This window comes from Pan troglodytes, chromosome 22, assembly GCF_028858775.2.
Source record: "Pan troglodytes isolate AG18354 chromosome 22, NHGRI_mPanTro3-v2.0_pri, whole genome shotgun sequence".
NCBI lineage: Eukaryota > Metazoa > Chordata > Mammalia > Primates > Hominidae > Pan > Pan troglodytes.
This window is the reverse complement of record NC_072420.2, coordinates 33,203,442-33,226,433: the sequence shown is the minus strand read 5'-3', so window position 1 is coordinate 33,226,433 and position 22,992 is coordinate 33,203,442. Positions and strand designations below refer to the sequence as shown.

Sequence of the window (22,992 nt, the reverse complement as noted above, 5' to 3'; positions counted from 1 at the left end):
TGCCATTCTCCTGCCTCAGCCTCCCGAGTAGCTGGGACTACAGGTGCCCGCCACCACACCCGGCTAATTTTTTTGTATTTTTAGTAGAGACGGGGTTTCACCGTGTTAGCCAGGGTGGTCTTGATCTCCTGACCTCGTGATCCACCGACCTCGGCCTCCCAAAGTGCTGGGATTACAGGCGTGAGCCACCGCGCCCGGCCCCAAGAACACTTTTTTATATTTTATGTTCACACTGAAAATCAGTCAGATTTGCTTCGGCCTCAAAGTGTGTTTATGTAAAATTAAATGAGTGCTGACAGTGAGTCGCTTTTTTTTTTTTTTTTTTTTTCCTAAATGGGGAAAGGGTTAAAACACATCATCCTCAACCCCTTCAATTTCTCCCTATGGGAGAAATTCTGGTACCTGGAAATCCTGAGGAATTTCATTCTCCACCCAAACCACCCCCAGCCCATCTGTATGACACCTCTCTTGGCCAATCCCTGCTCTCCCACCTGCAGGGGGCCTGTGTAAGGGAAGCTTGCTTTGAAATTGGCAGGTGCAGAGGGTAGAAGAGGGGGTGCCATTCTGACCCATCTTGACTTTCCCCTTCCTTCCACAGAGTGGACACACAGGATTTCCCACCAGCTCTGTCTGTAGTTGCTGCTTTGTGCTGGTGAAATGCCACACATGAACGTTCACAGCAGCACTATTCACAGTGGCCAAAGGAAACAGCCAAATGTCCACCAGCTGATGGCTGGATAAACAAACTGTGGGCTAGCCGTACAATGGAATATTATTCAGCCCTGAAAAGGAATGAACACGTGCTACACTTGCTACAACATAGATGGATCTTGAGGACGTTATGTTAAGTGAAATGAGGCAGTCACAAGAGACTACATGTTGTGTGATCCCATCTACATGAACTATCCAGAACAGGCTAATCCATAGTGACAGAAAGCAAATTGGTGTTTTCCAGGGGCTGGAGGGAGGGAGGAATGGGGAGTGACAGCTTAACGGGCAGAGAGTTTTCTTTTGGGGTGATGAAATATTTTGGAACTAGATAGAGGTGGTGTTTGCACAACATTGCAAATGGACTAAACGTCATTGAGAGAGTTAATTTTACATTATGTGGATTTCAACTTACTAAAAATGAATGCCGGAGCGGCAGCTGAGCCTCCTCACTCCACACCCACCCTCCTCTGCATCCTGCAGATAGGCCCTTCACCCTTATGGTCTGCAGGACTGAGAGAGACATGCCTTCTCCATACCTGTCACTGTAGGAGTTCCTGTGGGAACAGCTATGTTTCCTGAGCACTCAGGATGAGTCAGTCCCAGCACTTCCCAGCTGTGTGACGTGGGCTGGACGATACTTACCCTGGCGGCCTTCAGCTTCCTCATCTACATATGTTTACAGGGTTAGTGATGACGAAGTAAGATAATAAGATAACACAGAGAGAGCTCTTTGGTAATAGGCATATGAAAAATGCAATCATGTTTATATTCTAAGCCCCTGGGATTATTAGGACAAAAAAGAAAAAAAACATGTTTTCTTATTTGATGCCACAGCTATAAGCCTCCTGTCTACCAGGGAGAGCCGTCTGCAGGAACCAATAATAAGTTCTCCCACTGGGGTCTGTTTTCTGAACTCTTTCTTCTGCTCCTCCACCCAGCCCTCCCCAGGTGGGGTAGGACCCCGTTTTTGGAGAGATTTGGGAGCCAGCTCCACTTGATCCTGGCCCACAGCACTGTTAGGTACCCTGGTTGATGGCTTTTACCACCAGGGGCTCTGCTGTTTTAAACTCTAAACCAGGAGTCAGCAAACTTTTTTCTATAGAGGGCAAGAAAGTAAATATTTTAGGTTTTGCAAACCATACTTTATTTACAAAAACAGGTTACAGGCCAGCTCCATCCTGCTGTCTGTTTTTGTACAGCCTTTGAATTAAGAATGTTTTTTTACATTTTTATTTACTTTTATTTAAATTTTTTTAAATTAAATAGAGGTGGGGTCTTACTATGTTGCCCAGGCTAGTCTCGAACTCTTGGCCTCAGGCTTTTACATTTTTAAATGGCTGGTTTAAAAAAAAAAAAAGAAGAACGTGGAACATGTGAAAATAAAATGAAATTAAAATTCAGTGTCCAAAAAGAACGTTTTATTGGAATACAGCCAAGTTCATGCATTATGTAATATCTGTGGCTGCTTTTGAGCTGCAATGGAGAGTCGAGTAATTGTGGCAGAGAGGATTTGACCCACAATGCCTAAAATATTTATCATCTTGCTTTTTTTTTTGACAGAGTTTCTCACTCTGTCACCCAGGCTGGAGTGCAGTGGCACGATCTCAGCTCACTGCAACCTCTGCCTCCTGGGTTCAAGTGATTTCTCCTGCCTAAGCCTCCCAAGTAGCTGGGATTACAGGCGCGCACTACCACACCCAGCTAATTTTTTATTTTTTTGGTAGAGATGGGGTTTCACCGTGTTGGCTAGGCTGGTCTCGAACTCCTGACCTCAAGTGATCCACCTGCCTTGGCCTCCCAAAGTGCTGGGATTACAGGCATGAGCCACTGTGCCCAGCCTATCATCTTGCCTTTTAAGAAAAAGTTTGCTAACCGTTGGTCTAAACAAGTCAGTGGTTAAAATCACTCATGAGCTCATGTTTGCTGAGTATCTGTGTAACTGTTTTACGTTTATATATAGGAATCTTCTGTTTAGTCATCTGTAAAATGGGGGTAATAGTACCAGCTCATGACATTGTGAGGATTGAATGACTCAGAACATGAAAAGCAGTTAGAATAGCGCCTGGCATTATAAGCGCTCAACAAATGTAAATTCTAATTATGTATAACTTATTAATGTATAGACACAAATTCAAAGAAATACAGAAAACAAAGTCTCTTCCCTCCTTATTTATTTTGGAATGTGCTAGAAACAGCTTGAAACATCCCTTTAATAGCTTCCTGGCCTCACGAGTGTTGAATGACATGACGAATTCTCCTTCATAGAAGGTACAGGTGAACCAGAACTGGAGGGGCATTTGGGATCCTTCCTTCTTCAGAAAGTGCGATCGCATCAAGATGCATGTGGTTTTCAGTAGAACTGGCCCATGTTTCTCGGGAGCGAGGTGTCCAAACCACTGTTCATCCATATTTCCTGAATGATTTGCTCCCTGCGCTCAATCCTTTCTGCGAGCTCTGCAGCTTCTATGGAACTGTATACAGGATATGAAGTCCTACAGAACCCCGACAGTTCCCCTGGGAAATCAGACTCAGAGGAGTCCTCCTCCTCTTCTTCATCCTCGCTGTCCTCCTCGACCTTGTCACTTCCTGGCACCAGCTGCTCCCTCCCCAGCTGCAAGTCGCGGAAGTCCTTGGCACAGGACTCTCTGATGACCAGGGCGCACAGTGTGAGGGCCAGGCCGATGCAGACACTGGACACGAACAGCAGGGCAGCTCTCTCCGGGTGGGCTGCAGGAGGAAGAGAACATGTCAGGATCTGGGAGGAGCTGGCAGACTCCACCAGTGGCAAGTCCCACAGAAACAGATGTCTGCCCAAGCAGGGGGCTAATGAAGAATGCCAGTCCAGCATCTTTGAGACTGTCTACACCAAAATAATCATATATCCCCACTGACATTTTTTTTCAAAAAAGCTTTTGCGCCTACGGAGTCAATATATGTATGTGTAGGAGAAAAACACACAGCAGAGGGGCTCAGGAGCCAGACTCCTCTGAGTTCAAACTCAGGTCTGCCACTCAGTAGCTGTGTGACTTTGGGCAAGTTTCATAACCTTTCTGTGCCTTAGTTTCCTCATCTGTAAAATGGGGCATATAGTATCTTCTATCACAGAGTCATTACAGTGAAATGAGTTAATTCCTATAAAGCTCTTAGAATATTCCCTGACACATAGTAAATGCTCAATAAAGTGTTGCTATTATTAGTAGTAGAAGTAGCTCATGAAGAATTAACTTATGTACGAAGTATATATGTGAACCTAAGTAATAATATAATAGATGTTAGCAAAACTTAATTATGTCCTTTTTCAGATTAAAAAGTAAATATAAATATACAGTCATCCCTTGGTACCCGTGGGGGACTGGTTCCAGGACCCCTCCCCCACACTCCCAGGCTACCAAAATTCACGGACGCTTGAGTCACTTATATGAAATGGCACAGAATTTGCATAAAACCTAAGCACATTCTCCCCTATTCTTTAAATCACTTCTAGATTACTTGTAATAGCTAATGCAATGGAAATGCTAGGTAAGTAGTTGTTACCATGTATTGTTTTGGGAATAATGACAGGAAAAAAAATGTCTGTACATGTTTGGTAAAGATGCAACTATCCATTTAAAAAAGATATTTTCAATCTGAGGTTGGTTGAACCCATAGATGTGGAATCCATGGATACAGAAGGCCAACTGTAATATAAAATACAAAAATATGCTGGGTGTCGTGGCTCACGCTGGTAATCCCAACACTTCGGGAGGCCAAGGTGGGTGGATTGCTTGAGTTCAGGGGTTCAAGACCAGCTTGGGCAACATGGTGAAACCCCATGTCTATTTAAAAAAATACCAAAATATATCTGGGCATGGTGGTGCATGCTTGTAGTCCTAGCTACTAGGGAAGCTGAGGTGGGAGGATCACTTGAGCCTGGGAGGTCAAGATCATATCACCATACTCCAACCTAAGTAATAGTGTGAGACCCTGCCTCAAAAAAAAAAAAAAGAAAAGAAAAGAAAAATATTAAAATAAATAATATAAATATGTATATTATTTATAAATATTAATATAATAAGTATTGGCCGGGCACGGTGGCTCACACCTGTAATCCCAGCACTTTGGGAGGCCGAGGCAGGAGATGACGAGGTCAGGAGATCGAGACCATCCTGGCTAACATGGTGAAACCCCGTCTGTACCAAAAGTACAAAAAAAAACTAGCTGGGTGTGGTAGCGGGCGCCTGTAGTCCCAGCTACTCGGGAGGCTGAGGCAGGAGGATGGCGTGAACCCGGGAGGTGGAGCTTGCAGTGAGCCGAGATCACGCCACTGCACTCCAGCCTGGGCAATAGAGTGAGACTCCATCTCAAAAAATAAATAAATAAAATAAAATAATATAGTAAGTATTATACTACTACTATAATGATATTATATCATTGTAAGTATTATAATACTTAGAATAATATAGTAACAACTATATTACAATAATAACAACTATATTATTGTATTATAATACTATATTATTGTAAGTATGATAATACTTACTATATTATTGTAAGTATTATACAGATGGAAGCCTGTATACTGTAAGTAATATGCAGATCAAAGCTTCATCTCTCCTGACTTCACTTTCATCTTCCTCCCCTTTGAATTTCCCTCCTTTCCTCCCCATCCTGCAGCCCTCCTCTCCCCCGAAATCTTTGAGCCACTGTCCTCTCCAAACCCTCTCCTTCTGTGATGCTGTTAGGGCTTTCAAGGTGGGCCACAACTCAACTTCTCTGTCTTGGAAAATATAAACTTTGAGCCCCACTGCCAGTGATGCTGCCGACCTCAAGGAGTGCTGAGTGTGAGGAAGCTGAATCCCATCCATTTATAGTCTTTTCCAGCCACCCATGGTCAGGCCAGGGACAGATCTGGACAGAAACAATTCCATCCAGCTCAAGCCTCTGAGGTACAATGGTCATCCGTGGCCCCCTCCCCTCCTCTCCCAGTGGTGGTGTCGTGGGAGGGGCCGGGTACCCAGGGCAGACAGAGTAGGGTCACAGCAGAGCAATCAATTCCAGCAGTCAATTCCAGCAGCGACTTGAGCTATAAGTGAAGGAAGTCGAATGGGGACGTTTCAGGTTCCAAGAAGGGAGTAGGGTGCCACAGCCGGTAACTATGGACTTGCTACTGTACCTCTTTTTTCATATTTTGAGGATTCCTGGTGGACTGAATTAAATTACCCATAATCCTTAGGACATGAGACATTCTCTTCATTGGTCAATACATAGCCCTACTTTATGTCTGTCTAACGAATTACTTTTTAATACTGTAATTAGCACCAGTGCTATGAATGCACACCCGTATAGGAGCGAGGCCTTGACCACACCTGTGTCTAACCTGTGCTTCCCCATCCCCTCGCCTCCCCCTCAAGGTGACTACCACATGAATTCCAAGCTCCTTACTCCCCTGTTTCCTTTTTTATATAGTTTTATTTTCCGTCTCTATGTATTCCTAAAATTTTATTTAAAGGGTATAATATTATAGGTAGTGTTGGAGACTTGGTGTTTTTTTTTAATTTAATATCATATCGCTGTAAAATATTTCACTGTCTTGGCTATAATGTAGTTTATTCACCCACTCTCCTGCTGGTGGGTCGGGAACTGTTTATTTGCCTGCTCTCCTGCTGTTGCCAGGTTTCTGCTTTTGTGGATGATCGTGAGCATTCTTGTCAATGTCCCTGGTCAACACCTGCAAGCGTTTCTCTTGGGTACTACCCTAGGAGGTAACTGATGGACTTAAGGCACGTGAGTTTCAATTTTCAGAACTACTGCCAACACGGTGTTCAAAGTGGCTGCAATGTGTGAGAAATCCTGTCAGTCCTCATCTTCTCCAGCACTTGGCTCACATAGACTTTTACATTATTTTCCAATCACATGGGTATAGAATTGTACCTTACGATGGTCTTGATTTGTGTTCCCCTGATCTGTACCTATCTTCACATGCTTATGTATTTCCTCTTCTCCAAATGCTGGCTCATGTCATGTACCCATTTTTTTTCTAGGTTGCCTGTGCTTTTCCAGTTATATATAAAGGATGTGTATATTTTCTTTTTTCTTTTCTTTCTTTCTTTTTTTTTTTTGAGACGGAGTTTTGCTCTGTTGCCCAGGCTGGAGTGTAAGTGGCATGATCTTGGCTCACTGCAACCTCCGCCCCCCACCCCAGGTTCAAGTGATTCTCCTGCCTCAGCCTCCCAAGTAGCTGGGATTACAGGTGCATGCCATCACACCAGCTAATTTTTGTATTTTTAGTAGAGATGGGGTTTGCCATGTTGGCCAGGCTGGTCTTGAACTCCTGACCTCAGGTGATCTGCCCACCTCAGCTTCCCAAAGTGCTGGGATTACAGGCGTGAGCCACCATGCCTAGCCCAAGGATGTGTATATTTTCTATAGACTCTTGATGATAATCCTTTGACAGCAAATATATTGTGTATACATATATAGATAGATAGATAGAGAGAGAGAGAGAGACAGAGGGAGAGAGAGAGAGTCTCCCTTTGTCATCCAGGCTGGAGTGCAGTGGCACAATCATAGCCTGCTGCAGCCTTGAATTCCTGGGCTCAAACAATCTTCTCACTTCAGCCTCCTTAGAAGCTGGGACTACAGGCATGTACTACCATGCCTAGCTAACTTTTTATTATATTTTTTTTGTAAAGATGAGGTCTGACTTTGTTGCCCGGGCTGGTCTTAAACTCCTGGCTGAAAGTGATCCTCCTGCCTTGGCCTCCCCAGGTGCTGGGATTACAGGTGTGAGCCATGGCATCTGGTGTGAATATCTCCTGGTAAGTGCCTTGTACTTTCACTTTCATTAAGATGTCTTTCAACCTTGTGAAATTATCTGAAAAACAGGGATGAAACACTGTTCTGCTCCATCTTCCCTGCAGGCACTTGGTCCCCATCCTCCTCTCTTGCCCACCTTTTCTAGTGAATGGCCGGATAGGAACTATTGCAGGTTTATGGGCCATATGGTCTCTGTTGCAAATATAACAGCTCTGCTATTGTAGTGCAAAAGCGACCACAGACCATATATAAACCATCTTTCCTGCATGGCCTCTATAATCTTTAAGAAACACACATTGGGTCACGTCACTGCCTGACTTAAAACTTATAGATGGCCTCTTCCCTCTCCTAAGCTATTAGGTTGGTGCAAAAGTAATGGCGGAAATCGGCCGGGAGTGGTGGCTCACACCTGTAATTCCAGCAGTTTGGGAGGCTGAGGTGGTGGATCACTTGAGGTCAGGAGTTTGAGATCAGCCTGGCCAACATGGTGAAACCCCATCTCTACTAAAAATACAAAAATTAAAATTAGCCAGGGGTGGTGGCGTGTGCCTGTAGTCCCAGCCACTTGGGAGGCTGAGGCAGGAGAATGGCTTGAACCTGGGAGGTGGAGGTTGCAGTGAGCCAAGATCACACACCACTGCACTCCAGCCTGGGTAACCAAGAAAGACTCCGTTTCAAAAAAAAAAAGGAATGTCGGAAATCGCAATTACTTTTGCAATAAAAGTCAACTCCTGACCACAGCCTAGGAAGCCGGCTATGACCTGGCCCTTGTCACCCTCCCCAAGTTCAACTCCCGAGAACTTCCGCTTCCTCTCTGCTCCCCGCTCTAGCCTGCCATTCCTCACTCGTGACACATCAGATACCTGCACACCCTGGTTTTTCTGCATGTGCTCTTCTGTTAGCCTGGAAAGTTCTTTCCTCCCTCTTCATCCAGCACTACTAGATACCTCCCCCTGCCTTAGCCTAGCCAGGTCCCCTGTCATTTAGTCTCAGAGTATCTTGAATGTTTTCTTCACAGCCCAACTTACAATCGTCACTCACTCGCTGAGTGGGTGCCATCCTTTCTCTCCACCTAGAATGCAAGCTTCCTGAGGGCAGGGGCTGGAACCATCTTGCTCTTTGCCAAATCCCCAGTGCCATCCCTGGCACAGAGTGGGCATTATGAAAATATTTGCTGAGTGCATAAAAGGAGGGAATTGTGGATTTAAGCACTCAGCTTGGCGCCCGGGGATGGGGCTCCATAAATCAGCTCCCTTTTTTTCCCTCTCCTCTTCTCCTGGGAGGTGGGTGTCTGGGTTCTGCTGCCAGGAGAGCTTCTCTCTCATAAGACTCCAGGTGCCTCTTGGCCTAGGCCTGCCTCCTGCTAAGTGAGCGCTCTTTAAGGCAAGTCTGCATCAACTCTGCTGAGATGCAGCCACCAGAGATGGACAATATGGGCAATGCTTGGCAAGTCCATGGGAACAAGGCTTCCTAGTCATCTGAATCAACTAGTTTGAAGATACAAACTCACCAGATGTTGGTCAGCTGGAATCTTAGTGATGAGCTGGTCCAATCCCTCTTGTTGTAGCCAAGTCACTTGTGCAAAGCCACCACTTGGCTGGGACCCCAAGCTCAGGCCAGGGCTCTCTCCATGGTCCCAGGCTTTACACTAAGGGAATGTCAACTGTTCTCTAGAATCACTTGGACTACTTTATACTTTTGTGGCTCCTTTTCCTATTCTGTATTCTGGAAAAACAAAGTTTTCCTTGTGATTGAACAGAATCTTCACACTGTGTTTCTGCTGGCGTTGTTCTAAATTTAGCCTTGGTTCATCCCCAGCTGGAGTGAATGACTTTAATTTGATCAGCTGTTGCATGCCCTTGGGAGCCTCTGAAGGGGGACCTATGGCCTTTAAGGCTCCTTTCCACCCTTAGATCCTGACTTGGGGCAAATGCACGCTCCAGCTCGTTCGTGTCCAGATAAGACACCCAGAGGCCATGGCGAGGGTTCCCCCTGTTGGGGCCCTATTGCTGTTGAGAGGATCGAGGCAGCAGTCAGGGCCCGAGGGTTGTCCAGAAGAAAGCACAAAGCGTACCAAGTGCTGGTCTGACAGCACTTAGGGGTGTGACAGAAACCTATCATGGAACTAGAGATTGGAGACCGTGGGAAAACATCCGAATCCATATCTCCGTGACAAGGTGGTGCTGATTTCCAATGATTCTCCCTGGTGGGGGAATCACGTAGCTCTGACTCTGGAGCGTGTTTTTGTGTTTCTCTTTCAGTATGAGCTTATCTGCGGCCCTAGAGTTCCTCCCTTATGAAACAATGATGCCTCCCAAAACAGGACATCCCAGGCTGCAAGCCTGTCCCTTCTGCCCAGCTTCCTTACCCCTGCGCCCCAGAAGCCCACAGCAGGGCCTGCCAGAGGCTGATGACATATCTGTCACTGTCCCAAGGGTGCAGGGGCAGCGACGGAAATATTAGGCCACAAAAGGCATGCCTGCAGGCACATATGAGGTAAACACCCAAAGCCAGATGTCAATGAAACAGTAATTAGGTGGAATAGGAGAGGTCATATTCTCATGCAAGACTGTCTAAATACATAAGTCCCCTTGGGCACAATCTGCCAGGGGACAATGGCTCATGCTGAGCCAGCTATTACACTGCTTTGCTAAGAACTTCCAACACACACTTACACACACAGATATGCATGCACACACATGCATGCGTACACACACGCACCCATACACACGCAGGCACACATACAGATACACACACAAACACACATACAGATACACATACAGGCACACACATGCACACACAGATACACACACATGCACAGATACACATGCACACACACGAAGGCACACATGCACACACATGCAACACATACATGCACACACAGATACACATATGCACAGATACACATGCATGCACACACATGCAAACACATGCACATGCAGATACACGTATGCACACACATGCACACATACGTGCACATAAGCATGCACACATGCACACATGCATGCACACACAGGCACACCTGCAAACACATGCACACGCAGATACACATGTACACATAGAAACACACACATGCACACACATACACATGCACACACAAACACACACACATGCACACATACAGATGCACATACATGCACACACACATACACATGCACACACAGACACATGCACACATGCACACATGCACACACACACATAGACACCTATACACACACGTGCACACATGCGCACATGTGCACACATGCACATGCTCACAGATGCACATGCACACATGCACACACACATGCACACACATGCACACACACACACCACTCCTTTTCCATTTCTCTAATTTCCAATGTTTTTCTATGAGCTTCCTTAGAGTCATGATCTTGATTCTAGAATGAATTCAGGAAGTAAGTCTGTATTATCGAAATGACAGTAAATTCAAACATACCTAAGAAGCTTTTTCAATGTTGGGGAAACCATCTCACAGATCATTCAAATGACCCCAGGAGACGCTTCACCAGGGACCCTTGGACATCCTCCTGTCCCTTCTGCCAGCCTCTGTGCTTTAATATCAGGGGACAAACCTCAATTTTGGTTTCTCTTCTCCTTGTCCCCATGTACACTGGACTGCACTACTGTGTCAAAGCTACTTGCAGCCTGACCTGGGAAATGTACTTTTGGATTCACTCCATTTGCCGCCTATTTGGGTGGTTTGGGCTGGAAACTGCCCTGCTCACACTCTTGGCTCCCAGCTGCCCCTGCTTTGGGGGTGCCTAGAGACCCCAGCTCATCCCGTGGGTCACATCCCCACAGTGGGGCCGGGGATGCGACTGAAGAGTTGTCTGGGCACCTCTCTCCAGCAGCAGTGAGGATGGAGCTCAGCACTGTGTGACATTGGCTGATGGCCACTGCCTGTTTGGGTCGAAATGACCCAGCCTGATGTCCACATGCACCTCTGTGGCACACTGGCCTGCAGACCCCTGAGCATGCGCTGCATGCTTCCCTCCTCTAGAGTGGCCACCCAGACAGCGACACAGACACACCAAGAAAACTCACAGGCAAGCCCAGAGGCACCCGTTCTACTAGGGCTTTGTAAGCCTCCGTGATTTGAGTCACGAGCTTCTTGTGGTGATTTCATTTAGCTAACATCCAACACAGTGCATTTAGAGACTCTTTCTCTTGGACATTATATGGAGGCGTGGTCATGGCTTGCTAAGATAAATGTCCCCAAACACCCCTCAATAAAATCAAATAACAGCTCATCAAGTCCTTACATTTTAAAAAAATGGACATCTTATAAATAGCAAATATTGGATGACAATAAGGCACAGGAAAAAGCTCATAAGCCCATATCAGCACTCATCATTCAATTGTTCCTTAACTACTGACTGTGCACCTGTTCTGTACCAGCACCGCATCCTAGATACAGGGATACCACACAAAATAAGATGACAAGGCACCTGACCCTGTGGAGCTGAGCCACTAGCAGGAGAGATAGTCACTAAATGAATATCTCTATCCTGTGGTTTCTGGGAATGACAATCACATAAAAGGATAGAAAGAGATGGAGGAAAGCTAATTTAGACAACTCAGGATCAGAGTGGGGAGGTGGTTGCATCCCTCAAAATTCAGAGTAGCTGGAGTGCAAGCCTTGTATTAGCTGAGCCTGAATCCTGGCCCTGCCGCTGTCCATGGTGTCCTCAGGCAAATGGCTCAACTCCTCTGACCACCAGCTTCAAGTGCAGAAGAGGGGATCAGAGTCCCATCTCTCAGGGTTGTTGCTATGGACTGAATTGTGTTGCCCCCAGTTCACTCATTAGGAGCTAATTAAGGTTAAAGGAGGCCATAAGGGGGGAATCCTAATCTGATAGAATTGGTGGTTTTATAAAAAGAAGAGATGTCTCTGTCTCTGTCTCTCCCCCTCTCTGCCATGTGAGGACAAGCAAGAAGGCTGCTGTCCACAACCCAAGAAGAGAGCCCTTACCAGAAAGTGATTGGTGGATACTTTGATCATGAAATTCTGGCCTCCAGAACGATGAGAAAATCAATGTCTGTTATTTAGGCCATCTGGTCTCGGGTACTTTGTTATGGCAGCTGGGCTGGCTAAGGCAGTTGTTGAGAGGAACGGACAAGGTAGTTGGGGTAAAGCACACAGCAAGGCCACAGCTCACTGAGCGCAATGTCGGTCTCGTTCCCCTTCAATCGTTATTCTCTGTCTGGAGGATTTTCATGATGGCTTTTCTCCAAGAAGCTCCCCAGGGACTTTGTAAATATGGGGATATTTCTGACAATAAAAATCCTTACAGTTCTTAACATTGACGATGATCAGGAACAGAAAGACATGAAAATGAGAAGGTGGCTAGAAAAGAGAGGACCCACAGAAGAAACCATCAACCACATAACACACACACAGGAGGAATCCTGACGCAGGAGGACAATAGAACAGCAGGGGACCCCAAGACTGAACTTTGCATCTCATGTATTGAGATCATTCCCCAATATGGTTTGGCTGTGTCCCCACCCAAATCTCATCTTGAATTGTAGCTCCCATAATCCACATGTGTCATGGGAGGGACGTGGTGGGAGGTAATTGAATCATGGGGTGGGTCTTTCCCATGCTGTTCTGGCGATAGCGAATAAGTCTCACGAGATCTGATGGTTTTATGAAGGGGAGTTCCCCTGCACAAGCTCTCTTGCCTGCTACCAAGTAAGACGTGACTTTGCTCCTCATTCACCTTCCACCGAGATTGTTAGGCCTCCCTAACCATGTGGAACTGTGAGTCCATTAAACCTCTTTCCTTTATAAATTACCCAGCCTCAGGTATGTCTTTATTAATAGCATGAGAACAGACAAATACATTCCCTAAGCCTCTATTTTCCTCTGAGACAGGCTTACCCCAAATAGCCCATCTTTGCAGGCCTTGAATAGCAATACTGTTATGTGTTATATTAACATGTATTTTACTGAAGTTCTCTGGTTTTTGTCTCTCTGAACATAGGCAGGCATTGCTGAAACTTGCAGATGGCATTCCAAAATGTGTTCTATCTTAAGATAAGCAGAGAGGGTGGTGAGGAAAAATTGTACATACCTTCCCCTCAATGAAGAGGTCCCCGCGGTGTGGCCGGCCTTGGTATAAGCCTTCTGGCTCTGCTAATTCATGAGGGCTGAGTCTGATTGAGCCTCATGGGGAAGACTAACAAGGGAATCCTTGACAACTATTAGGAATAACACTGATGACCCAGAAAGTGGCTCTGTCTTCATGGGGCATGATCTGTCTTGTTTACTAAGTGACCTTATGGCTCATTTTTCTTCCAGTCAGGGTTGGAATTCAATAATCCTAGTTCCTTCCCGAATTTTAGAGCTGGGAAATGCATTCCTCGGGTTTCTACTTTTCAAAAGCGAAAAATATCTGTGGAGCTCAACTCCTAAATAGTGTGACTTTGTCTGTTTATGTGGTTCTCTTGCTGACTGCCTGGTTGCAACTGTGCCTGAACTCAGGCCTCTGTGTTTCTGAATCTTAGAAGCGGTGGTTGGCATGTTAAACTTGAAGTCATCGTCCTTTAGTTATCTGAGTGCTATAATTGAACAGCACATTTATTAACAAGACTTTAGTAAATCCATCAGCATTCTAGGAAGCTTTGATTCATTGACCTACCTCTAATGTAAGCAAAGGCTGCCAGAGAGTTGCTAACAAGAATTCCATCTTTCCTCGGAACCTTCGATCCGCTTGGGTCGAAGTTTATACCTGTTTCATGAAAAATGCAAGACCAATTAATCACAACTGTTCATAGTACGCCTATTCTAGGTGACCCCTGCTGCTCCTACCCCAGGGACCGCCGGAATAATTAAAAGTCACAGAAATCAAACAAATGGGCCTCTGGCTAAATTACAGAAGATTAACCCAGGAAGAACACTTATTAAATAGTAAGCAGTCCCCCAAAATATTAAAGTACAAAAAGGATTAGAAATTATTTTAAGTGTTGGTTCCAACTTCAGGTGCTGGTCTTCCACTCCACTGTGGAACGGAACAAGTGGATTTTCCCATCCTAAAGACAGTGATATTCATCACACCCCTCAGAGGCTTAATAACATCTTGCTTTATTTTATTTATTTATTTATTTATTTATTTTTGAGATGGAGTTTCACTCTTGTTGCCCAGGCTGGAGTGCAATGGCACGATCTTGGCTCACTGCAACCACCTACCTCCTGGGTTCAAGCAATTCTCCTGCGTCAGCCTCCTGAGTAGCTGGGATTACAGTTACGTGCCACCACGCCCATCAAATTTTTGTATTTTTATTAGAGATGGGGCTTCACCATGTTGGCCAGGTTGGTCTCGAACTCCTTACCTCAGGTGATCTGCCCGCCTCAGCCTCCCAAAGTGCTGGGATAACAGGCGTGAGCCACTGCTCCCGGCCAATAATATTTCACTTTAAGCATGAATTTGATGTCTGCTGTGTGGCCAGAGATAAAACAAGCCTCCATTACAGAGGGAGGTTGTATTGGGCTACTTTTTTTGGAAACAACAGCAAAATGTGGGGCAAATCTGCTTTTAAATCCTGGTTACACTGCTGGATGGAGCTTAGCAAGTCTGTGATGGGGTAACCTGATGGCTTGGGGGACTCCTAGCCATGTCAGACAGGACAGATGCCTTTGAGGAGACACGGCACAGGGTTGGCTCTCAGGCCCCCACTGCAGGGGGACCAGGCTGTTTATGGATCGGGTGGGAACCCTGTTAGAAAAATAAGTGGAAGCTGGGTGCGGTGGCTTACGCCTGTAATCCCAGCACCTTGGGAGGATGAGGTGGGTGGATCGCTTGAGCCCAGGAGTTCGAGACCAGCCAGGGCAACATGGCAAAGCCCTGTCTTTACAAACATAATAATAATAGTTAATTAATTAGTTAATTTTTTAAAAAAGAAAGAGAAGAGGAGCTAAGGAACACAGAGCCTGCCAGAAAGCCAAGGTGGCCAGCTAGAAGGACACAGAAGAACATTACCGATAGTTCTCTTTGAGCTTTTGGACTAGGGGTGCTTTCATATGGTTTTCATATCAAACATACTTTACTTTTATACTTAGGGGGGAAAGACCTAATACATATAATAAAGGTAACACAAGACAAAACTCTCACCACAGCCTAACATCTTAGATGCTCTACTGGGTCTCTGCAGTTTCTATTAGGGACCCCATGGGTTTGAATTCCATTCTAGATTTGATAAGAAAATCCAAATGCTCAACCCCCTCAACCCCCTACCCCTCCACCCCATTTACAAAAGCCAAGTGAAAACTAAGGAGGGGCCGGGTGCGGTGGTTCACACCTGTAATCCCAGCACTTTGGGAGGCCGAGGCAAGGAGAACACCTGAGGTCAGGAGTTCAAGACCAGCCTGACTAACATGGTGAAACCCCGTCTCTACTAAAAACACAAAAATTAGCCAGGTGTGGTGGTGGACGCCTGTAATCCCTGCTACTTGGGAGGCTGAGGCAGGAGAATCGCTTGAACCCGGAGGCAGAGGTTGCAGTGAGTGGAGATTGCGCCATTGCACTCCAGCCTGGGCGACAAGAGCGAAACTCCAAAGAAAAAGAAGAAAAAGAAAGGAAAGAAAGAAAGAGAGAAAGAAAGACAGAAGAAAGAAAGAGAGAGAGAAAGAAAGAAAGAGAGAGAGAGAAAGAAAAGAGCGAGAGAGAGAGAGGGAGGGAGAGAGGAAGGAAGGGAGGGAGAGAGGAAGGAAGGGAGGGAGGAAGGAAGGGAGGGAGGAAGGAAGGGAGGGAGGAAACTAAAGAGGAAGGTGGTGTGTACAGAGGTACAGAGGCCCTCAGGTCCTAGCTGGCCCTGGCGCCTACGCAGGTTCCAATGGGCTCAGCTTTGCAAAAAGCTCATTGTGTAACCCAGGAAGCCCAAATTTACTTCTGAGCAGATGTCTTTTCAAAGTGATTTTCCTTTTAGGAAGTGAGAGGAGAATGAAGGGGAGGTTTATCCTACTTCTGATTTTAAAAAAGTCAAAACAAAATAAAATGGTGTTCACCATTTGCAACTATTGGCCGATAATAAGCGCTATTATCACCAGGACCGGTACTTCAAACACACCTCCTGACAGCCCCTTCCATTCTAACCAAGGTGTGCCCAATTGTGGTCACCCAGGGGCTGTTTACCTTTACTTAAAGAGAAATGCTGGTAGTAAGCCATAAAAATTACCATATTCACCATCTTTCTGCTTCAAAGAAGGTTTTAGATTAGCAATGGCTGGATCAATCGCTGTGAGTATGTTCTTGGGAACTAAAAGCCAAAAAAGAAATATTTTAAATTCGTGGTATATTTTTAAAATGTGGACTCTTAATATATTTTTAAATGCAATGTAGATAAGATTTTAAAATCACTTTCCAAATCAGTGCAAGAATCACTCACTCTTCCTGTTAAATACACACACATACACACAAACCCAATGGTATCCATGTGATCATCAAATGCTCCAGAGAGGTGGTTTTAGGCCCATTTTGCAATATTAAAAAAATGGAGAATAAAAACAAGATATGATATATCCATCTAGCAGAATACACCTCATAATAAAACGGAATGAAGGCCCAGCATGGTGGCTTACACCTGTAATCCTAGCACTTCGGGAGGTCGAGGTGGACAGATTACTTGAGGTCAGGAGTTCGAGACCAGCCTGGCCAATATGATGAAACCCCGTCTGTACTGAAAATACAAAGTTAGCTGGGCATGGTGGCACACAGCTGTAATCCCAGCTACTTGGGAGGCTAAAGCCGGGAGAATTTGCTTGAACACGGGAGGCAGAGGTTGCAGTGAGCGAAGAACGCACCACTGCATTCCAGCCTGGGTGACAGAGTGAGACTTCATCTCCAAAAAAAAAAAAGTGAAGTACCAATATGATACATGCTACAACATGGATGAACCTCTGAAACATCACATTCAGTTAAAGAAGCCAACCATGCACACACACACACAAAACCATCCATTGCATAATTCCATTTGTACAAAACATTCAGAAAAGGCAAATCTAGAGACAGAAAGTTGATGCGTGGTTATCTGGGACCGGGGGGGTGGGAATGGGGCAGTGACGGCAAATGGGCACAAGGGAGCTTCGGGGCATTGTGAAAATGTTTTAAAACTGGAGGGTAGTGATGGTTGCACAACTCTAAATTTACTAAAAATCATTGCATTGTATTCACGTGTAATAGAATTTTAAGGAAAATAACACCTCAATAAAGTGGTTAACTCTGGGCTGGGCATGATGGCTCATGCCTGTAATTCTAGCACTTTGGGAGGCTGAGGCAGGTGGATCACTTGAGGTCAGGAGTTCAAGATCAGGCTGGCCAACATGGCGAAACCCCATCTCTACTAAAAAATACAAAAATTAGCCGGATGTGCTCACTTGAACCCAGGAGGCAGAGGTTGCAGTGAGCTGAGATTGTGCCACTGCACTCCAGCCTGGGTGACAGAGAAAGACTCTATCTCAAAAAAAAAAATAGGGTGGTTAACTCTGAAGATGAGCTTCCCTGGACTTAGTAAAGCAAAATGACTGTGACCAACTCAAAACCCACCATCAAACTCTCCCAGCACCTACTCTTCTGCTTTCTACCCCAAGCTCTTTGCCTCTGTGTTTCCATCGTAAATCTGGAAAGAATTCGAAGACCCTGTGCTAAAGTGATTTGCTAAATATTATCAGAAAGGACTACAGAAAGATGCAGAGAGGATGGCAGCGTGACCGACTCCTCTGAAGGTGGTTTCAGACTCTGCTGAACTGACCCTAAGAATAAGCCCTGGGATGTCAGAATCCCCAGGCAAAGCAGCCGGCAGATGACAGCACCCGCTGAAACAGAGGGCAGAGCAAGAATTCTGCAGGCCAGGCACACTGCCGCAGGCTGGGAGAAGGGAGTAGAAACCGAATATTCCTGCTGCATAAAATTGCTTATTTTTGTTTGTTCCTCAGCCCAGCTGAGATCTCGGAGAAGTAGCAACAGGAAATGGAAAGAAAGCCAAAACAAACTGCAAATTCAATTGCACTGCTTTTTTATAAAAGAACAAGTGAGGCATCTTCAGCAGCAAGAAAACCTTGTTTCCTCTCTCGGAGGGCTTAACTAAATTCTTCTGGGGATGTCCCAGGATCAACAACCACCGGACATTCCTAGATTGTGAGTTTTCCACGTACAGGAGGCCCTGGCGCCTTCGTGCCCATCAGCAGCAAGGGAGACTTTCCAGGGAAGCCCGGTGAAGTTGCTGGACATGGCTGATGATTTCCAGGGCCTTGAGGAATGTCCCTTGGCTGTCCTTGGGGCACACCACTGATCCTGGGACCCTGGCAGCTCCGGAGAGCTGAGCTCAGCTGCTGCAAATTGCTTTCTGCTTTAATTACCTCGCATTCATTTCTGGGCCCTGAGAAGGACGCAGAAGCCTAGGAAGTGTCAGCTCTCCCTGCCAGGAGTGGTACTTCTTTCTCATGTCTGCCTCTTGGCTTGTTCTCAAACTATGGCTTCAGGAGGGCCTTGGCTCTTGGCAAATGCCAGAGGCTTTACAGTTTGAGAAAGAATTTTGTAGAGGAGCTCAGAGGGGAAGGGCATTCTAGGATGCACTTTGCGGAATAACCAGGCAGTGAAAAGGTTAAATTGGCTGTGTATGACACAGGCCACTGCAGGGAATGTGCCCTTCTACTGTGTGAAAATGGCTCTGATATCTGGAGAATCTTTTAGGACCTTTAAAATCACCGTTGTCAACACACTTGTCAGATTTTTGCATCTCCTTGATTCAAACTGGTTCCGAATGAGGTGGGGGACTGGGGTGTGATTGATCACCATCCTGCTCCACTTCAGATATGTTGGTGAAAACACTAGGAACCACTCTTCATGGAGCTCCTACTGTGTGCAGGACCCTGTTCTCAGCAGTTTAAACCAGGGCCATCTTCCTCCTCATCAACACCTTTCCTCTCCCACTCAGCAACCTCAGCGTCTCGGCCCCTAGTGTGCAGCTAGTGTGCAGCTAGTGTGCATACCCTAGTGTTCACCCTACAGTATGGTTCTCTTTGGAAGAATTAAACCATCACCCCCAAGCTAAATTAGGCCCCCTCCACTGTTACAGTCTTCTGCCCTTTTCTAAAATAGCATTTGTCACAACAGGTCATGATGATGTGTCTGGCTATTTGGTTAATGCTTGCCTTTCTCCCTCAACTGCTCACCCCATGAAAACAGGACCATGTCTCTTTTTTTTTTTTTTTTTTTTTTGAGACAGAGTTTCACCCTTGTCACCCAAGCAGTGACGAGATCTCAGCTCACTGCCAACTCCGCCTCCCAGGTTCAAGTGATTCTCCTTGTCACAGCCTCCCAAGTAGCTGGGATTACAGGCATGCGCCATCATGCCCAGATAATTTTGTATTTTTAGTAGAGATGGGGTTTCACCATGTTTTCCAGGCTGGTCTCGAACTCTTGACCTCAGATGATGCGCCCGCCTCGGCCTCCCAAAGTGCTGGGATTACAGGCATGAGCCACCGCACCTGGCCGTGTCTCTTTGTTTATTACAAAATCCCTGGCACCCAGCACAGCTCCTGACACAAAGAGCAATGTGCTGAATGAGTGACAGAAGGAAGAAAAGCTTGAACTGGGACATGTGACCCCCAGGCCCTGAAAGCTCACCTTCATCTCAGCATTAGTGATGTGGTTTGGCTCTGTGTCCCCACCCAAATCTCATAATTCCCACGTGTTGTGGGAGGGACCTGGTGGGAGGACCCTGTGGGAGATGATTGAATCTTAGGGGTGGGTCTTTCCCGGGCTGTTGTCTTGATAGTGAAAGGGACTCACGAGATCTGATGGTTTAAAAAATGAGAATTTCTCTGCACAACTCTCTTTTTGCCTGCCGCCATCCGCGTAAGATGGGACTTGTTCCTCCTTGCCTTCCGCCATGATTGTGAGACCTCCTAGCCATGTGGAACTGTAAGTCCAATTAAACCCCCTTTTTTGTAAATTGCCTAGTCTCAGGTATGTCTTTATCAGCAGTGTGAAAACGGACTAATACAATTAGCTAAGAAGAGCCTCAGCTGTAGGAACTGTTCTTGCCTCATCCTTGAAAGCACACTAGAAACTGCACCTTTAAAAAAAATGTTTTAGTAAATGTTATTGTACAGAATAAAAAAATACATCATGATTCTGTAATGATTTTCTCTCCCACAAGAGCATGGGTGAAGATCAGTAATTTACTTATAAAAATATTTTAATTAGGACTCCAATAAGATAATATGTACCTTCATAACTTGTCTTCTGAATAACTAAATGGGGAGAAGTTCACCTGAAAAAAGTTTTCCCCAGGAAACCCATGGTTTCTTGGCTCAATGGACCCATTAAAAAATTCCACCTATATCAACTTTCTGCCAATCTGGAGATTTGTTTTCTTTGATCTAATGTCATGTGTTCACAAGCTTCTACAACATTTGTCAAAATTAAAGTCTGCTGGACGGTTTTTCCCTTAACCCATACTCTTCCATTCATTCCAAATACTATCTTCAGTGGATAGAGTTTTCCCACTTCCTGTTTGATTTCACGATCTGGAGCTAACAGCTTTCTAATGAAGCCCAGTCACTTTAAAAAGCAGACCATCCTGTCCAATGACATTCCTTCCATTGGCTCATCCATAGCTGTCAATACAGACCATCTCTGGTTCCATGTCTTTATTAGCAACCACAAATTGGCCATAGATGAGATCTCCAATCTGCACGTTTGGTCTGTTTCTTTTAGTTGCACCTTCAAATGCCAAGTAAGACAAAGAAACTGGCTCACTCCCTCCAACATCAACTCTGAATATATCTCCAGATTTAGCTGTCACTATGCCAGTCACCTGGTCTCCTTTCACTAGAATATACTCCATTCCCAGGGCTATGGCGGCCCCAGCCCAGCAGTGTCTCAGCTTTCCCGGTCCCCGGCCAAAACTACACCTTATTTGGAGGCTAAAGTTCTGCTTCTTATTCAACACTCTGATGAAGAGGCCTGAAGTTACTGGAACCTCAGTGTGACCCATGTCCAGTCTACCGTCCTCCATTCTACCAGAGGAGCTATCCAAGGATGTACTCAAAGTGACCTTTTTGGCCTCTGGGGGAACCTCAGCCAAAATGGGCCCCATGCTACTTAGAGTTGCTTAGACATGACAGCAGGAATAAAGACAGAGCAGGTAAAGCCATCCCTCCTGTGATGTAAGAGTGGGTGCCATTATTTTGGTAATACATTTATGTAGTCATTTCATTATATCTATTGCAGCATTGATATTGCAGAGAACAACATTTTTAGTTCAGGATATAAAATTCTAAGGATGCAATGGAATATTATGATGCCACAAAAAGAAATAAAGTACTGAGACATGCTACAACATGTACGAACCTTGAAAACAGATGCTAAGTAAGGAAGCCAGACACAAAGCACCACACATTGTATGATTCCATTTCTAGGAAATGTCTAGAAGAGGCAAATCCATAAAGACACAAAGTAGATGGGTGGTTGCCTGGGGCTGGGGCAGGTGTAATGAATGGGTGGATTTGGTGGGCTGACTGCTAAGGGATACAGGGTTTCTTCTGGGGGGATGAGAATGTTCTTAAACTGATTGTGGTGATGGTAGCACAATTCTGTGCATATACTAAAAACCACTGATCTGTATGCTGTAACAGGTGAATTGTATGCTCTGTGGATTATATCTCAAAAAAGCTGTTGCAAACATAAAATGGCTAGGAATGTTTGGCAGGGGAAAAAGCGATTTCCAAGAGAATAGGTATCAGGTTCTTCAATTATAATGCTCTTTGCTTTCCATTTGCTTTTATGCTCATTTCCAAAAAAAAGAAAGCAGTCAACACATTAGGATTACACACTGGAAATCCACAGTATCCTCAGAAAATAATAAACTGCTGATTTGCTTTTACGTGGCTTTATGAAATTAGAATCTAAACGAAGAAGGCATTTCATTTTATCATTTAAAGACATCAGGAAAACAAAGTAATGCTGTCGTGTAACAATTTTTATTGTTTTAGGGTAAGCATTTGATCTGTTGACTCAACACTGTGGGCATGTAGATAAAATAGCTGTTGGCAGTACAGAGAGTTAGTCATTTAGGGCCTAAAAGCAGAACTGGAAGGTTAAATAGGAGACACATAATTCAACTGTGAACTCGCATGACATCCCAATAAATTTTCCCAGATGAAAATCACTGGTCTCAGTGACATCAGTTTACCCCTATTTGGTTGTTCCTTCTCCACCCTCCCCATTGGCTGCCAATCTGATTGCTAAAGGCGCTTTTACACAAATTTTGACCAAAGAAAATTCTATTGCTTATCTGACATGAATATCATAAACAAGAATAAGAAAGAAAAAAAGGGCTCTCGGGTATCTGGGATGACCAAACAGCTTCAGGAGGAGCAGTGTTTGGCTTGTTCTGGGCAAACTCCTGCCGTTCACATGGTCACCACCCTCCCCCAAAAGAGGCAGTGTCTTCAGGCAGCTGGTCGGGGGTGTGTTC

General features: G+C 45.3%; 1 protein-coding gene and 1 pseudogene across 11 annotated transcripts in view; both read right to left on the bottom strand.

Annotated features, from left to right (window-relative positions):
• Nucleotides 1-2,865: 2,865 nt before the first annotated feature.
• Nucleotides 2,866-22,992, bottom strand: part of EVA1C (eva-1 homolog C) — a 102,204-nt gene continuing 82,077 nt past the window's right edge. For 6 of the 11 annotated variants that reach the window (XM_054675033.1, XM_054675034.1, XM_054675040.1 and 3 more), the window contains 3 exons: nucleotides 16,687-16,767; nucleotides 14,154-14,243; nucleotides 2,866-3,438 (listed from right to left, as the gene is read on the bottom strand). In XM_054675033.1, coding sequence (XP_054531008.1) covers nucleotides 3,062-3,438; nucleotides 14,154-14,243; nucleotides 16,687-16,767 — 548 coding nt within the window. In that variant the 3' untranslated portion in view covers nucleotides 2,866-3,061. The remainder of the gene's footprint in view (nucleotides 3,439-14,153; nucleotides 14,244-16,686; nucleotides 16,768-22,992) is intronic. The other 5 variants (XM_054675035.1, XM_009458521.4, NM_001071812.2 and 2 more) reach the window with 4 other exon arrangements.
• LOC104006988 (exosome complex component RRP40-like) lies at nucleotides 16,774-22,990 on the bottom strand (annotated as a pseudogene).